At 43.4% G+C, this 14,985-nt stretch overlaps 1 protein-coding gene across 2 annotated transcripts in view; it reads right to left on the reverse strand.

Annotated features, from left to right (window-relative positions):
* Nucleotides 1-14,985, reverse strand: part of EDN2 (endothelin 2) — an 86,733-nt gene that overhangs the window by 12,939 nt on the left and 58,809 nt on the right. For both annotated transcript variants that reach the window (XM_073564169.1, XM_073564168.1), the window contains exon 4: nt 9,079-9,180. In XM_073564169.1, the coding sequence (XP_073420270.1) occupies nt 9,079-9,180 (102 nt within the window). The remainder of the gene's footprint in view (nt 1-9,078; nt 9,181-14,985) is intronic.

Consider the following 14,985-nt stretch of genomic DNA (forward strand, 5'->3'; position numbering starts at 1 on the left):
AACAAGGAGCAGTTAGTGCTTTGTGGAAGGTAGCACTACAGCCTACTACTGCTTTGTGTTTTACAAACAGCACCGCAACAGCACAAGAAAACTGCCCTGAGGTTCAAGGCAAGAATACGCACCCCAGACACCACACAAGACAGTGGTGCTGGCAGCGTGTCAGTTGTGCAGTGCCGTGCGTGCATACTATTCGCTGTGAACCCAGCACCGCAACAGCACCAAAAAACTGCCCTGAGGTTTAAGGCAAGAATACGCAGCCCAGACACCACACAAGACAGTGGTGCTGACTGCGTGTCAGTTGTGTAGTACCGTGCGTGCATACTATTCGCTGTGAACACAGCACCGCAACAGCACATAAAAACTGCTGTGAGGTTTAAGGCAAGAATACGCAGCCCAGACACCACACAAGACAGCGGTGCTGGCTGCGTGTCAGTTGTGCAGTACCGTGCGTGCATACTATTCGCTGTGAACACAGCACCGCAACAGCACAAAACAACTACCCTGCAGGGGTAAATGTGACCTCAAAAAAAGCTGGTAAAACGGTCACTACTCAGTCCCTGACCTTGTACTTTCAGCTCTGAAAAGAGCTTTTGGGTTTCGGAGGATTTCTGGATGATTTGCACCAAAAAACACAACTCTCCCTAGCAGCTGCTCACACTCTCCCTACACTAGCTGTGTTCTGCATGCAATGTGAAGAAAATGGCAGCGGCAGGGTTTAGTGCCAGGCTATGATGACTCATAGGATGCTGGGTGGCCAGCCAATCATAGTAATTCCGCCCACAACCAAGAAGGGTGCGGCATTACTGTGATTGGCAACTGCTGGGCGGGAGAACCGAATAGCGAGGCGAGTAAGGAAATATTTGCGATGTACCGAGTACCGCGAGTACCGCATTACTCGCCAAGTACCGAATACCCACGAATATGCTCGCTCATCCCTAATAGTAATCTTAGTGTATATAAACTTTTGACTTTTCAGTAAGTAATAAAAATGCCTTAAAAAATTCTCTCAGTCGCATTATTCTGGCATTTGGCAAATAATAATGATAGTTAATCCTAATTGGCCTAAAATGGGAAAGGTTTATTCTGATTTCATGTCAGAGATTGAGAAAAACATGCACATGTGTCTTTTTAAACAGTGTATGCAAATTTCCAGTTTCAACTGTAAGTAGTTAAGCATTTTAAAGAAGGAATCTAACCTCTACATCATTTATGCTGCCATGACAAGAGAAAGATGGAGCACTGGAAAGAACCAGTGAATGGAAACACAGAAAGTGATAAATGCATTATTTTCTAAGCTCTCTGCCTGGTAGCTCACACGTGACCCGCACTTGTCTTGTTGTGCCAAGCACAGACTTCAACCGTGGCCTAGTAGAGGATTATGGTGGATTTCCAGGTTGAAAGCATGCAGATTTATAAAATTTACTTAAAAGTGACTTTTAGGTGGCAACTTTTCATTTAATTTTTGCCTGAGTCATATTTTAAATACCAGTTCCCAAATAAAAAAAAAAATCAACTTTAACTTTGGTTTTTGGAAATACGTACTATACACCATGTTCTAAATTATTATGCAAATTGGTTTTTAAGTCTCATAGCTTTTTTTTTTTTTGTGTTAATGAAACCCATTGATGGTATTGTGTCTCAGGGTTTTTTGGATCACTGAAATCAATCTCAGATAACTGTGATAATTAGTTTGCCATGTGAGCCCAATAAATGGAAAACTGGATGTTCCACACTATTGAGCAGGCCACAGTTTTCAAGTAACATGGGAAAGAAAAAGGATCTCTGCTGCCGAAAAGCATCAAATAGTGCAATGCCTTGGTCAAGGGATGAAAACATTAGATATTTCCTGAAAACTTAAGCGTGATCATCGTACTGTTAAGAGATTTGTGGCTGATTCTGAGCACAGACGTGTTCGTGCTTATAAAGGCAGAATGAGGAAGGTTTTTGCCAGGCAAGTTGATCGGATTAAGAGAGCAGCTGCTAAAAAGCCATTACAAACCAGCAAACAGATATTTGAAGCTGCTGGTGCCTCTGGAGTCCCTTGAACCACAAGGAGATAAACTCATGGTGTGGCCACCATCTTCCCCTGACCTCAACCCTATACAGAACCTTTGGAGTATCATCAAGCAAAAGATCTAGGAGGGAGGGAGGCAGTTCACATCAAAACAGCAGCTCTGGGAGGTTATTCTGACTTCAAGCCAAGAAATACAAGCAGAAACTCTCCAAAAACTCACAAGTTCAATGGATGCAAGAATTGTGAAGGTGATATCAAAGAAGGGTTCCTATGTTAACATGTAACTTGGCCTGTTAGGATGTTTTGGAGTTAAATAGCTTTTTTGTTCAGTGAATGTGACCACCTAATGCTGCAAATTCCACAAATGAACATTTTCAGTTCTTTAAAACATATCAAATGTTTAGAAATTCTACTGTGCCTAACAATTTGGAACAGTGCATTTTGAGTTTTTATTCATTTTGGAGATTATACTGTTATCATTGGGAGGTTTCTTCAATAAAATTTGATGTATACTCTAATGGGTGTGTCATGATCCAGGATGGGCTTTGTCTTTGGCCCGTCCTGGTCAGACAGGGGTTAATTGTTTCGGCCTCTCTCTGGCAGAGGGCGGCTATTTAATGCTCACTTGACCTAGGTCCGGTGTCAGTTATACTCCTGCCCTTGGCTGAGTTAGTTGACCTCGTGCGTACGTGTGCCTTGTGCCTGATATCTTGCTTGCTTGTTTGGTTTTGATCTGGTTCTGTTCCTGTTACGAGTTCTGCCTGTCCCTCTTGTACTGCGCTACCTCTCTGTGTATGACCCTCTGCCTGTGACTTGACTATTCTCTGCTCTTCCCTCTGGTACTGCACAGCCCTCTCCGTGTACGAACCCTCGCTTGTCTGACCTGTGTTTTCCTCTACTACAGTTTCCCTGCAGTAGGTACATTATATCATCTGCAGCAGTAGGACGCTAAGCCCCGCCTCCTGCAGTCACATGATCTAGGTCCTGGGACTCCTTACTATTTTCAGTAAATAGTCTTAAATAGTCCTGTCTGCTTGAACCGTCTCTACTTTATTGGACCCCGCGCTCTCCCATAGTGGGGGTAAGTCACCCTGCTCGGCGTGGCAGTTTGCCGACGCTGACAGGGTCCTGAAATTTCAGTCGTGACATTATAACTGACCGTTACCATTTTTTTCTCTGCTCCCTTTCTCCTGTGTGTGTGATGGATCCTATGCACACTCTTTATGAGCAGGTAAAGCACCTGACTCAGATGTCTCAGAGACTCCTGGGGGAACAACTTGCCCTGGCTCAGTCTCAGCAGTTGATTGCTGACACTGTGCAGGGGGTTTTATCATCGGGGGCTCGGGATGTTACATTAATTTCCCCTGAGTCTCCGGTTGAGTTACCAGATACCTTTTCTGGAGATAAAAGGGAATTCAAAGTGTTCAAGGAGGGCTGTAAGCTTTTTTTTTTTTCATTGAGGCCACTCTCTTCTGGGGATGAAAGTCTGAGAGTGGGGGTCATTATGTCTCTGTTAAGGGGAGCTCACCAGGCTTGGGCTTTCTCCCTTCCGACCACTGCCCCTGAGCGTATGACTGTGGATGCACTTTTTAAGGCCCTGAGGCATATTTATGATGAGCCTGATCGGATGCGTCTGGCTGAGGACAGGGTGATGAGTGTGTGCCAGAGGAAGCACTCAGCCGAGTGGTTTTGCTCAGAGTTCAGACGCTGGGCTGCGGAGGTCTGCTGGAATGATGCCGCCCTCCGGGGTTTGTTCCGTAGAGGCCTGTCTGAACGTCTGAAGGATGTCTTGGCTCTCCACCCTCCGCCTGATTCCATGGAGGGCGCTATGACACAAGCCGTCCGAATGGATCGCAGGCTATGGGCCAGGGGAGTGATGCAGATTGAAACCCCGTTATTTTCCCAGGAAGGGGAGCCAGTCCTACATTGGAAACCATGGAGATGGGAACCATCGACGTCAAGGAGAAAGAAAAGGGACAACGGCGCTTGGGAAAATGCTGTTTTCACTGTGGTGATTCCGGACATTGGAAAAAGGATTGCCCCTGCTGTCCACTGACCAGCAAGCGACTGAGCCCGGGTGATTGTCGTGGAGGTCACCCAGGCTCTCAGGTACCTTTTTCTCCATTTTCAAAAATGTTATTGCAAGTGGAACTTTTTTGTGGGAGTGTCTCCACACCCACTTCTGCTTTCGTGGATTGCGGATCGTCGTTGAACTTTATTGACTCTGACTTGGTGTCCAGGTGTAGGTTAATACAAAAAGGGTGGGGGAACAAGAGGCGCAATAGTGCCCTATCACTAGTGACACTACGATGTGAGTGGTGTAATGCAGTTCCACTCACCTATTCCAGTTGTGTGATCCACAACTGGCTTGAAGACATAACACAGTATCAGCTGCTGCAGGACCTCCACCGACCACTCCAACGTGGAAAAACTGCCAGAGAATATGGGAAGCAAGGTGTGCCACAGTCCGCGCTGCTGAGTCCACAAAATCACCTGGGATGCAAGATGTTGTAACAAAGTACTTCTTTATTCCTTCCTACGCGTTTCGGCGCCCTTCCTGGCACCTTCCTCAGGTACTTTGTTACAGAAGTACTTTGTTACAACATCTTGCATCCCAGGTGATTTTGTGGACTCAGCAGCGCGGACTGTGGCACACCTTGCTTCCCATATTCTCTGGCAGGTGTAAGTTAGAGACAGTTAGGCTGGAGACTCCTATCCACGTTGTTGCCATTGATAAAACACCACAGGCTAAGAATGATGTCATATTTCTTACAGAGGAGTTCCATGCACCAGGAACATATTTCATGCTTTGTTACGGATAACCTGCCTGCGGGACTGGTGTTGGGGTTCCCCTGGTTACAATTACATAATCCAGTGATTAATTGGGAATCTCGGGACATTGTTAAATGGGGTCCCTATTGTTCTGAAAAATGTCTTGCTACTGTGCCTGTGTCGTCCGTGGGTCTGGAAGGTATTCCGGAGTACCTAAAAGACTATACGGACGTTTTCTCCGAAAAAGAGGCTGAGGTTTTACCACCACACCGCCCATTTGATTGTGCCATTGACCTGGTTCCAGGTGCGAAATTGCCCAAGGCCCGCTTGTATAGCCTTTCGGGTCCCGAAAGGGCTGCTATGAAGGAATATATTTCCGAGAGTCTCTGTAAGGGACACATTCGTCCTTCTGCCTCTCCTGTGGCGGCGGGGTTCTTTTTCGTAAAAAAAAAAAAAAGACGGTGGTTTACGCCCATGCCTCGATTTTCGAGAGTTAAATAAGATAATTGTGAAAAATATGTATCCCCTCCCACTTATTCCTGATTTGTACAACCAGTTGTCCGGAGCCAAGTGGTTTTCGAAATTAGATCTACGGGGAGCGTATAACCTTATCAGAGTCCAGGAAGCAGATGAGTGGAAAACTGCTTTTCTCACTACTGAAGGGTTGTTTGAAAATTTGGTCATGCCTTTCGGTCTGACCAATGCTCCAGCGGTCTTCCAAAATTTTATAACTCACGTGTTCTCTGATTTTATTGGACGTTTTATGGTGGTGTATTTGGATGACATACTGATCTACTCTCCTGATAAACAGGTTCACATTGGTCATATTTAAGCAGTCCTCCAAAGGCTTCGGGAGAACTGTCTATTTGCTAAACTATGTTTATTTTTTGTACAGGAACTGTCTTTTCTGAGGTTCATTGTGTCTGCTGAGGGGTATCGCATGGATCCTAATAAGGTGCAGGCCATTGTCGATTGGGTCCAACCTTGTGGTTTAAAAGTTCTGCAGCATTTCCTAGGATTTGACAATTATCGCAAATTTATAAGGGGGTTCTCACAGGTGGCTAAACCCCTCACAGACATGACTCAAAAGGGGGCCGATATCAAGAATTGGTCAGCTGCAGCGATAGAGGCGTTTCAGTGTTTAAAAAAATGTTTCATGTCTGCTCCGGTTCTTATTCAACCGGACCCGTCTGACCCATTTATTGTTGAGATGGACGCCTCAGAGGTGGGGGTGGGGGCGGTATTGTCCCAGGGACCTGCCACTTTGACTAATTTGAGACCTTGCGCCTTTTTCTCAAAGAAATTCTCCCCTGCGGAGAGAAACTATGATGTTGGGAATCGAGAACTTCTGGCCGTGAAGTTGGCCTTTGAAGAATGGAGGCATTTTTTGGAGGGGGATGTCCATCCTATAACCGTAATTACAAACCACAAGAACCTAGCTTACATTGAGTCAGCTAAAAGGTTGACTCCTAGGCAGGCTAGATGGTCACTTTTTTTTCCAGATTCCACTTCTCTATCACTTTTCGGCCAGGATCCAAAAATGTCAGAGCTGATGCCTTGTCACGCAGTCTAGATCCGGTTTCCCCCCCCCGAACCTCCATCCTCCATTCTTCAGCCCGGGGTGGTGGTGGCAGGTATTTCTAATTTGTTGGAACGGGAGATTCGGGAAGCCCAGTCTCTTGCACCTCCGGCTAAGCCGGTGGATAAACTTTTCATACCAGCTCAGTTTCGTCTCATGGTCCTCCGGGAGTTCCATGACTCAGTTCTGGGTGGACATCCAGGGATCTCGGCTACCCAGAAGGCCATTGCTAGAATATTCTGGTGGTCTTCTTTAGCCTCTGATGTTGGGGAATATGTGTCTGCGTGTGATGTTTGTGCCCGTGCGAAAAACCCCCATAACTGGCCAGCCGGGGAATTGGTACCACTGCCAATTCCTGAGAGACCATGGACTCATTTGTCCATGGATTTCATCACCAACCTTCCCCCCTCCAAGGGTAATACCGTCGTTTGGGTTGTGGTGGACAGGTTTAGCAAGCAGGCACATTTTGTACCTTTGGCAGCTCTACCTAATGCGGAAACGTTGTCCAAATTGTTTGTTGAGCATGTGGTGCGGTTGCATGGGGTACCCTTGAATGTGGTGTCTGATAGAGGAGTACAATTTGTTTCCAGATTTTGGAGGGCATTTTGTAAGAGCTTGGGTATTGGTCTGTCCTTTTCATCCGCTTACCATCCAGAGACTAATGGGAAGACCGAGCGGACCAATCAGTCTCTGGAGCAAATTCTGCATTGCTTGGCCTCAGCCCGACAGGATGATTGGTGTACTGCATTACCTTTGGCTAAGTTTGCGTTTAACAACCGCATTAACCAGTCTAAGGGTACATCTCCCTTTTTCTGCAACTATGGGTTTCATCCTCATTTCGGAGAGTTTTCCCGTTTGGACTCTGGGTGTCCTGGGGCGGATGAGACTATCCAGCGGTTGGGGGAGGTATGGCAGGAGGTCCAGAGTAACATTACGAAGGCCCAGGATAAATATAAGCTTTTTGCAGACAAAAAAATGGTCCGTGGGGCCGGTGTTCCAGATTGGGGATAAGGTATGGTTATCTACCAAGAATATAAGGCTCAAGGTCCCATCTGCGAAGCTTGGACCTAAGTTTTTTGGTCCCTATGAAATGACCAAAGCAGTTAACCCGGTGGCTTTCCGGTTGCGTCTCCCGCCATCTCTACGGATCCCCAATGTTTTCCATAGGGCCCTTTTGAAACCTGTGAGGTCCTGTGGGGAGGGATCATCGTCTTCCCCACCACCGGTTTTGGTAGACGGGCAGTCTGAGTACGAGGTGGAACGAATTGTTGACTCTAGGTTGGTCCGTCGTGCCCTTCAATATCTTGTACATTGGAAAGGCTACGGTCCTGAAGACCGGTCATGGGTTCCTGCTCGATCAGTTCATGCGGATCGGTTGGTCCGGGCCTTTCACGCCAAGTATCCTGAGAGACCCGGGGGTCCAGTGGCCCCCCATTGAGAGGTGGGTACTTTCATGATCCAGGATGGGCTTTGTCTTTGGCCCGTCCTGGTCAGACAGGGGTTAATTGTTTCTGCCTCTCTCTGGCAGAGGGCGGCTATTTAATGCTCACTTGACCTAGGTCCGGTGTCAGTTATACTCCTGCCCTCGGCTGAGTTAGTTGACCTCGTGCGTACGTGTGCCTTGTGCCTGATATCTTGCTTGCTTGTTTGGTTTTGATCTGGTTCTGTTCCTGTTACGAGTTCTGCCTGTCCCTCTTTTACTGCGCTACCTCTCTGTATATGACCCTCTGCCTGTGACTTGACTATTCTCTGCTCGTCCCTCTGGTACTGCACAGCCCTCTCTGTGTACGAACCCTCGCTTGTCTGACCTGCGTTTTCCTCTACTACAGTTTACCTGCAGTAGGTACATTATATAATCTGCAGCAGTAAGACGCTAAGCCCCGCCCCCTGCAGTCACATGACCTAGGTCCTGGGACTCCTTACTATTTTCAGTGCCGCAGGTCCTGTCTGCTTGAACCGTCACTACTGTATTGGACCCCGCGCTCTCCCATAGTGGGGGTAAGTCACCCTGCTCGGCGTGGCAGTTTGCTGACGCTGACAGGGTCCTGACATTTGAGTCCTGACAGGGTGATGACTTTTATTAGACTGACTGTCATTTGCACAGACCATTTAGGAAAAATCAGAGAAAAAAATAATTTGCAAAATAATTTGGAACATGGTGTAGTAATCTATTCATATAGCAGTCCAGTCCTTGGCAGCTTGTGAGATCTGTAGGGATTTAGGCTTTGTTCACATGTGCATTGGAGACTTTGTTCAAACAAATTAGCACAATATGCTGTGCTATTTTGTAAGGCAAAATACCGAGCACCATAAGGTATTTCTGTTCCTGTAAAAGAACAAAAATATGGAAATAAGAATGCCGACATGAACAGAGGCTTACCATGGCTAATAATCGTATAAAGTAACAAAGTACTGTATTAGCAGCACACAGCTGTTAGTCAAAGCGTTCAACAGCCAAAGTAAAAGTAGAGAATCTCTTTTGTAAATTTGGTAAAATAGCTGTAAACAGAAGTTAATTCATGCCAAGCAGCTCCTTGTACATGATTTTGAAGTTTACCGGCCAGGTTTGATAGCATTGTATGGTTACATAGTTATTGCCTTCACAAAGATAAGCAGATGCCATTTCTCCTTCTCATATGGCAGGTATTCTACATTCAGATCCTAATTCCAATTGAGTGAATAGTAGCAATAACATTCTTGTACTTCATCTTACCGGAAAACACGCAAAAGACGGACTTGAGATTTCTTCATGTTTATGTAGTTGTTTACTGGAATAAGTTCCTTAATGAACCTTGGTTTACTATCAGCAAAGGCTCTGAAGAAAATAAAAGTATTTTAGTCTTGCTAAACGCTGGATACATTACAAAAAAGCAAAACTGAATTGTAAACTAAGATTCAGAATGATTTGCCTGTAGTAACGCATTGACAGGGTTAAACGCATTTTCTTTTATAGCTTTATTACATGTTTTTTATTGGAGCAATATAAGAAAGCTGGCATTGTGGTTACTTTTCCCTGACGCCATCCAGGCAAAAAAAATGGATCCATACCAACTGCAGGAATTTTTTCTTTTAAATGAAGTGAAGTGGAGAAAAAAAAAATAGCAAAAAAAGAATAAAAGAAAATGCCTTCTGCTAATTTACTATCCAACAATTCTAAGGAGGCGGTCACCAAGACATCCAACCGAAAAAGAAAAAAGATCACTAATGAGGAAAAGTACCGACAGCGTCATCAGATCGTGCTGCAGAGTAATAAGTAATCTCAGGATTCAAATAACAAATTAAGGGGATTTGTGATAAATACAAATTTTATTGCACACGCAAACAGACAAAAACACAAAGGTATTCAAATCTATCTATCTATCTATCTATCTATATATATATATATATATATATATATATATATATATATGTGTGTGTGTGTGTGTGTGTGTGTGTGTGTGTGTGTGTGTGTGTGTGTGTGTGTGTGTGTGTGTGTGTGTGTATATATGTGTATGTATCAAGCCCTGCCCACTCAACATAGCCCTGCCCACTCCTCATAGCCACACTCACTCCACACGCAAGCCTCATCTAAATGGCTCACATTGATAGCACACATGGGCGGGGATACATTCTCCTTGAAAGCCACCCTGCAAAACTCACTGGTTGCGACATCCCAGCCGCTGCGAGCTACAATCAGGGCCACCGCCTTCAGAATATCAGTCCGTGGCAGGCACAGGCCACATCTAGCTCCGTCATGTCTAGAATGGGAGGCATGACGTCAAGGGAAAGGGAGGAGCCTCATGGATTACACCGCTGTGCTCATAACAGGAAGTTGCTGTGTAGTGCTGCAGAAGAAGTAGGCTGTGTATACAATACTCTTTATTGCAATTAGTGCAATTTTTCTCGGGATCAAGTGTTTCCAATTGTATATGGAAGAGGAGTGTGAGGTGCTGCCAGTGGAGGCAACTAAAAGGAAGAAAAGATTTGCAGCAGAAAAATCCTGTGTAAAAGCAGGAGCATGAGGTGCAGGAGGAATAAGGCCTCTTCACTGCCACCGTTAAATGTAGTATCGGCAGTCGTTAAGGGGTTAGTGTTGAATATATGATGTGAAATGTTTTTATGTGCAATATCATAATTTGATATAACTAACCACAGTTAGTTACTATGCCCGGGCAATGCTGGGCTCTTCAGCTAATGAGATATATAAATGACAGCTAAAGAGGCCGGTGCTACATAATTGTAGATGGTAAATAATGCACCAGAGAAACTCGTGTCTCACGGCACGTCCGCATAAGATGGAGAAATGAGTGGCAGGTGTTCGTCAAAGGTAAACCAGTTGTCAGATCATTTGATCTGAGAAAGGTTATGCATAGTATACAAGCTATAATTAAATTAGCCTGCAAATAGTTTAGCTGAAGCTTAGAGAAATTGACTTATAAACTTTGCCTGGTTATAAGTTAAGGATTTAAATAGTTGCAAACATAAGGGCCTAAGGTTAAAAAATATGCAGGCAAGATAAAGTATGACAGAAAATTACAGTACCTTGAGACATAGTGAGTGCCACATGCAGGGGTGCCAGTAAAACATGCAAGAGCCTTCATGCCCATTTCACCACTTTTGGCTTCGTCAGGAGGCATGGTTTGTTGAGAAGAGGGCAGGGGGTATATGTATAGAGAGATGTGGACGCGCAACCCAGCATGATGTACCGCCCGTGACAGAGCAAACCTGTGCGCGCCATGGACGATGGGAAGGAGGACATGCGTCATCACCTCACATTGCCATGGCAATGCCCCTGGCCCATGATGTCACGGGAGAAGTGCAGCACACTAATTGAGTGCGTCTGCATGGAGAGCGGCACCACACCGCTGTGTCGGAGCAGGCCGGTGCATGCCCAGCAAGACAAGGGGTGGAGGAACCTCTCCTCCATCACCACGGCAAGGCATCAAGCTGGCGGGGGCTCAGCAAGGTGACAGCACAAGCCCGGGACAGGCAGCTAAAAGTATGAGTGTAAGATTGGATCTCTGTTATGATAGACATTAAGTAAATACATCATGTGATGCCAGCTGTCACAAAGTTACCGTAGAACAGATGAAGTATAGTATAGAGACTCAAAACAAAGGGAGATATAGGGGTATGAATGAATACTCAATGATTACTGCAGCAGGAAGGCATATAAATAATAACATTATGCATTAAGTTAATAATATATTAACTTGAAGCAGCAAATGGGAGTAAATGTATGAAAAATTTAATTATCTAATGCTGCTAATTGGGAAATGGGAAGATTAATTGAGATTTATCAAATATTATATAGACTATCCCGGAGCAGTAAAAAATGCCTAAAGTAGAGAAATTAAATTATAATTATATTATATTAGAACAAAAAGGAAATCCAGCAAGAACTCAGCAAACCAGGATTGGAGTAAAATGATGCTTTTCTTTATTTCTTCAACAAGGTATAAAAACGACCCACAAGAAACAGAAACCAGAGTAAATGGCAGAAATTAGCGCAAATGGGACTGCGTGTTTCGGCGGCCTAATTCGCCTTCTTCACGGTCAAACTGTGGTTTGGACCGTGAAGAAGGCGGATTAGGCCGCCGAAACGCGTAGTCCCATTTGCGCTAATTTCTGCCATTTACTCTGGTTTCTGATTTTTGTGGGTCGTTTTTATACCTTGTTGAAGAAATAAAGAAAAGCATCATTTTACTCCAATCCTGGTTTGCTGAGTTCTTGCTGGATTTCCTTTTTGTTCTCTTATTGAAGGATTTACTCCTAATCCAGTCCGTGCAGGTACTTGATTACCAGATGGAAAGACCCAGGAGTCTCATTGCTGCAGCTGGACACTGACACACATATTCAATTATATTATATTATAAATATTATATCCCTACAATAAGGGAATGAGGAGGTCAGGGAGTATATTTGGACAGATTATTAAGTACATTTGAGTATGGGACAGCAAAAAAAACTAGGCATACATAAGCTTGGCACACACAATCTGTGATTCCAGTGAGAAGTAATTTAATAGATTACAGTACATACAATAGACGTTGCGGTCTCAGCTACCTTCATCAAAGTACTGTAAATAAAACAATAAATCATAAGCAATTATAAACAAAAGTATAAACATAAGAACAAATAACGGCTTTGTGCACAGCAAAAAAAGAAGAAGACATAAAACAACTGTAAAGATGATGAGTGAAAAAATAAGTCAAAGAAGTGAGACTGTGGGACTACATATATGGAGCATCATAAACATACAGAAAATATATACTAAATAGAAAGTGCTTATTTGGTTAGAAAATAAATATATTGAAAATAAATGTAAAGGGAATAAATGAAACTGTAGGTCATGCAATTAATAGCCATCCAATATCGTCATACAATCAATGGCATATATTCTAGCCCCATTTTCCAAATAACTTTATTAAAATTTTCAAAATTAACAGTAGTGATTCTACAGTAGTATAATAAAGTAGAAGTTACATTAATTAAAATTTTCAAAATTAACAGTAATGGTTCTACCATTTACCAGTAATGGTAAAGTAGAGGTTACATTACAATATAAATTATATAAACTAACAGTACTGTTTCTCTTCAGTATGATTAGGAGTTAAATAAACCCCTATAAAAAATAAAGATAAGCAAACATATTAATACAGCAGCTGCAATAAAGGTATTAATATCACTTAATACATTGCTTACTAACAGATGCCTATACAAAAGCCAAAGTATACTCAAAATATAAATTATATGTAGACTTGTCACATTAGAACAGAGGAAGAATCCGCAACTTGCATATAGACTTCCTAAATTGGCAAAGTTCGTGGAAACTCTGCAGATCTTCTGCATATTAAAGGATTCAAAACATAACGGGATATGAGGTCTCATCCAGGATTCATCCAGGCGTTTCTCTTTTATTCAAGGATGCAAGAAAGGACATTCCCTCTTGAGCGGAGAGAATTGAGATAACTTTTCCCCCATGGTTAACCAAAAGCTTGGTGGGAAACCCCCACCTATAAATACACCTTTTTTGCGAAATAGTGTAGTGACCTCACTAAAATTCTTTCTCGACTGGATAGTATCTTTTGAGAGGTCTGCAAATGTTTTGATGTGATCGTAAGGGTGGGGAAGTTGTTTGTTAGTTTTAAGATAGTTTAGAAGTTTTTCTTTAGTAGAGAAAAAAATGGAACCCAAGAATTGTGTCCCTGTGGATTTCAGCCGAAATAGATCTAGGGCGGGGCAATCTATGTATTCTGTCTATCATTAATTCTGATTCTGGGATGGAGGGTAAAATTTTAGTTAGAATCTCCTTAGCATAGTTTTGTAGACTATTTTGATTTATTTTTTCTGAGATTCCTCTCAGTATATTATAGCCCCAAATGGACCGATATGAGAAAACAATATGAGTTCATAAATATCTTGCTGATATCCATAAGTCGATGTCCGATAATGGTGATGAATCCAGAAGAGAGAGGAGCAGGTCACAACACAGAGTAATTGGGGTAGGAAGAAATCTACAGTATTTGAAAAATACATATATTAATGGATATAGAAGTTCAAAAACAAAATCCCATGCCCAAGTATAACAACACACAGATAATACTTGAAACTGATGTCCTCGTTGAGGCCTTTTTGCATAAGGGTATCAAGTGTGACCATCCAGCGTGTTTTTATCTGCAAAAGTTTTTGTTTGAGATTGCCACCACCATATAGACATGGTCAATGCCTCAAACTACAAATCCCTTAGGCTATGTGCACACACTGCGGATTGGTCTGCGGATTTGTATCTGCGGAACCGCAGGTAAAATAACCTAAGGTTTTACCTGTGGATTGGCCTGTGGTTTTCCCCTGCGGTTTATCACCTCTACAATGAAGGAGATGGTAAACCGCAGCAGAATCCGCAGAAAAGAAGTGACATGCCATTTCTTTTTGTGGATTCAAAACCGCAGCTTTTCCGCAGTTAAAAATCCGCAGCATGTGCACAGCAGATTGTAAGTCACATAGATTTACATGCTACTGTACACTGTCTGCAGAACTGCTGTGGCCAAAACTGCAGCGGATCCACAGCAAAAACCTCAGCGTGTACACATAGCCTTAGGGTTACAATTGTGGACCTCAAAGAAGTGTTTAGAGATTGTTTTCAGATGTGGTTCCAGACAATTAGCTGCATTTTTAACGTCCCGAATGTGCTGCTGCACATGGATTTTAAAAGGTCTTGTTGTCATGCCAATATATATACAACCATAGGTGCAGTTGACATGGTAAACAACTGCCTCTGTGTTGCACATAATATGATGAACGATTTTATAAATTTGATCTCTGAATTTGAAAATTCCTTTGTCCTTAAAATATATCGACAGGCCGAGCATTCTCCCACAGGGAGAACTGCCCCTTGAGGGGCCTTTGTTATTTATCAAAAAGGGATTATTTTTGGGAGGTACATAGTGTCCGCTGTATAAAATATCACCTAGTCTGTGATCTACACCAAGTAATCAAACTATAAGGTGTTAACTGCCTTTGTAGATCTTTATCTGTTAGCAGAACTGGCCAATCTCAATCCAGTTAGGCTATGTGCACACGTAGCGGAACTCTCGCGGAAGTTACCGCAAGAATTCCAGAATTCCATTCTGTGGGAAAA

Source organism: Dendrobates tinctorius, unplaced genomic scaffold, assembly GCF_039654945.1.
Source record: "Dendrobates tinctorius isolate UK_male_01 unplaced genomic scaffold, ASM3965494v1 ptg000015l, whole genome shotgun sequence".
Classification (NCBI taxonomy): domain Eukaryota; kingdom Metazoa; phylum Chordata; class Amphibia; order Anura; family Dendrobatidae; genus Dendrobates; species Dendrobates tinctorius.